We start from the raw sequence: 3,128 nt of genomic DNA, 5'->3' as shown, positions 1-3,128 counted from the left end.
ATTTTAGCTAGCAAAAACAAATTCCCCAGAATAAAATAATACAGTCGCATTCTTGATCCCATAAGTTATGTTTGCAATTTAAAAAATAATGTAATTCCCAGTAAGGGGAGGTTGAGCATTTCTGTAGCTGTCTGTCCTAGATATAATGAATGATAATTAGAGTTATGCCATGGAATTTACCAGTGTGTATTACTAATAGTATTGCTATAATCTTTAGTCTCCAGCTATAAAAGCTAAGTGAAAAGTGTATTTCGTTAGATAAAAGGGATACACTCTTTGAGCATTAGGTGCCTGAAAGGGTCCAGTTTTTCAGCTGTAACTATTGAAGCAGTAAGCTTTTCTTCTCTGCACGTCTGCCCCTTGTATGCATAGACTACAGCTAGAATAAGGAAAGCTGGTAATGTGGATTGGTACAGTTTTAAACTAATTCTCCTTAAAAAGAACTATTTAAGATTAGACCATTTTTATTTTTGAGGACTTAGCCCGAGCAATAGTCAGACTATCATCTAAGGTATAAAAACTTCAATTAAGAACTTTCCATTCAGTCTCCTTTTGCTTGAGCTGGTCTGCCTGAAATTCCATGTGGACTTTCCTCTCTACCACCATTACATTAATATCAATGCTCTGCAATTTCTTTGCCCCTCTACGTAGAGACTTACAAGGTCAATTACCAAGTGAGATCCTTTCAGATGCAACGGGAAGGACCTGCGTACTTACAAGTACCTACCTTTTGTAAAGCTGGCATACAGTGTTCAACTTTTCTGACCCACTGGACTTTGAAAATTCTGTGTCACAAGAGAAAAGCTGTGGATCATCGAAGTCTGTGGCAAGCAATTCCTAACCAGTGTCACAGCGGCAGGATATGACACAGCCCTGAGGATTCCTACCTGTCCAGGTGGGACTGCAGTGAATCACAGAGCAACGGGCAAGTCTGGGATTTGGGGGGAGTCCCCTTGCCCCCTGGGGAGTTATGCCCTGAAATGGTATAAGAAATCCAGATAGTGTGATGATGAGGGCGAGTCGTGCCTGAGTATGAACAAAAGAATTGTAGGTGTGTCTATACCCTCCAGGAAATATTTCCAGTCTAGGTAACAAGCAGTCACTAGGTGATCATGTTGCTTGTGCCCTGTTGGAAGTCACTGCTGTGTTCAGCGTAATGGCATTCTCCAACCGACACTTAACTTTGCAGTTGTCCCCATGTCCTGTACGTAGAGCCTGCATCAGTGCAACACACTGCACCCAGTGAGCACTAACCCAGTTGCCATGGCTTCTCTTACCAAAACTCCAGTGTTGAAAACATACCTGTTAAAAGGCTAATTTTGAAGGAGTGGTCTTGGCTTTCAGTTGTTATAGAGAGTTGTGTGGTGCTAAGGGGTTTCTCATTAGCAAAGACTGCCATACCCAACTTCAATGAAAAAGACAGAACAGCATTAAAAGGTTTGCAAACCTCTTGCAGTAGTAATACTGCTGAATTGTTTTCCAGTTCTAACTTTGGTTGTATCAGAAACAGTTCCGCTATAAAGTATCCTGTGTCCCAACTGTTCCTGTTACACATGCTATTACTTTTCTATTGTAAATAGGTACACACTTGCTCTTCTGTACTGCGTAGTTCCTGGCTTTATGCTTGTGTTAAACACCTCCTGCATTAAAGGCTATTAACTTCCTGTATTACTTAAAATAGGATGACTAGGTAGGATGCATGAATGGTGCTTAAAAACACAAAAACAAGGAAACAGCACCAGGATGTGGGTACACAGAGCAATGAATTCCAGTCAGTCTGACGGTTTGGGATTGTTAGGCAATATGCTTTCTAACAGGTATCTGTCTTCCCAACAGGAGAGTGAAAACTACCAATATTGGCATTTATAGATGTTTTGAATGGCATTAATTTCAAGTGCCCAGTTTGATTCACATCCACAACCAGGAATAAACAGTAATTGCAACTGACAATACTGATCTGTAGTCCTTTATTCCCCTCTCCCTGTTTTGATTTGCCCTCACAAAGCTTTTTAGAAAAACACCCCCTTCAGGAACACTTAACAAAAGCAATGCCATAACCGCCCAGCTTTTCCATCACATTAGCCTTTTGGGGTCAATCTTCTCCAGGTGCACCAGAGGCTTGAGTTGCTCAGCAAAGTTCCTCATGTCATCAGAGACGACATCCTGTCCTGCTGGTGCTACCACGTTGAGCTCCACCAGGTAGGACAGGGAGAGCGGCTCAATGCTCTCCGTGTTTCCCGGCATGAGGATGCGGAAGATCTTGTACACCACGATCTTCATGATGCCCTTGCGGAACACGTGCCCTTTGGCCACGAACTCGTGGTCCATGCGGAAGCCCATCTCCACCAGGAAGTCCGTCAGGTTGTCCGACGTCGCGATGTCCACGCAGTTGCGCACCAGCGCGTGCCGGTTCTTGTCGCCGATCTCCGGCTGCCCCAGGTAGCGCAGGTGCCAGGGCATCCCGCTCTTGTCCATGGAGCGCCGCGCCCGCAGCACGAACGGGCTGGCCTGCTGCCCCTTCAGCAGGAACACCATCTCGTGGTCCAGGAAGGTCTCGGGCTCCATGTTGTCGCACAGCCCGCGCAGGCGGTGCAGCAGGCTCTCCAGGCTCTGGTCCAAAACGCTCCCTGGGGCGGGCGGAGGCAGAGCCGCGGTTACCCCCGCCCGCCCGCTCCCCTCCCCGCAGCGCGGCCCGTTCCCGCGCCCGCTCAGCGCCGGGCCCGGGGCGGCAGCGGCCTGCCGGGCGGCACGCAGGCCCGGCGGGAGCGAGCTGCCCGCCGGCGCGGCCGCCGCTTACCTTGGAGCAGGTACTCCATCATGTTGATGGTGCCGCCCGTCACGGGCATCATGGTGACGGGGGGCGCCTCCATGGCGCGGGCCGGGCCGCGGGGCCGAGCGCAGGCGGCGGCGGCGGCGGCGGCAGGAGCGGCAGCGGCAGCGGGGCGGCCCGCGCGGCAGCGCCGCCTGGCGGCCCGGCGGTGCCCGCTGAGGCGCGGAGGGTCCCCTGGCGGGGCCGGGCGAGGCTGCAGCTCCGCCGGCGCCGCCTCGGCTGGAGGGAGCGGGAGGCCGGCGGGCGGCAGCGGCCGCGCGGGTCACCGCTGCCCCGGCCGAGCTGTGGCAGCCGCCGC

At 51.4% G+C, this 3,128-nt stretch overlaps 1 protein-coding gene across 1 annotated transcript; it reads right to left on the bottom strand.

Annotated features, from left to right (window-relative positions):
* Nucleotides 1–1,950: 1,950 nt before the first annotated feature.
* Nucleotides 1,951–2,906, bottom strand: MED18 (mediator complex subunit 18). The gene is made up of 2 exons (XM_065657231.1): nt 2,798–2,906; nt 1,951–2,627 (listed from the first exon to the last, which is right to left on the bottom strand). Exons 1-2 carry the CDS (start codon nt 2,868–2,870, stop codon nt 2,074–2,076), a joined length of 627 nt encoding a protein of 208 aa, XP_065513303.1. The 5' UTR covers nt 2,871–2,906; the 3' UTR covers nt 1,951–2,073.
* Between the last annotated feature and the right edge of the window lie 222 nt (nt 2,907–3,128).

This window comes from Caloenas nicobarica, chromosome Z, assembly GCF_036013445.1.
Source record: "Caloenas nicobarica isolate bCalNic1 chromosome Z, bCalNic1.hap1, whole genome shotgun sequence".
NCBI lineage: Eukaryota > Metazoa > Chordata > Aves > Columbiformes > Columbidae > Caloenas > Caloenas nicobarica.
Note: the sequence above shows the minus strand (reverse complement) of the source record. Positions and strands in the feature narration are given on the sequence as shown.

What these genes read in the sequence shown, in the direction of transcription:
- MED18 (XM_065657231.1), bottom strand. Translation starts at nt 2,870, where the DNA reads ATGGAGGCGCCCCCCGTCACCATGATGCCCGTGACGGGCGGCACCATC. An exon ending in GATGGAGTACCTGCTCCAAG is followed by an intron (nt 2,628 to 2,797) that starts GTAAGCGGCGGC and finishes CGCCCGCCCCAG; the next exon opens with GGAGCGTTTTGGACCAGAGC.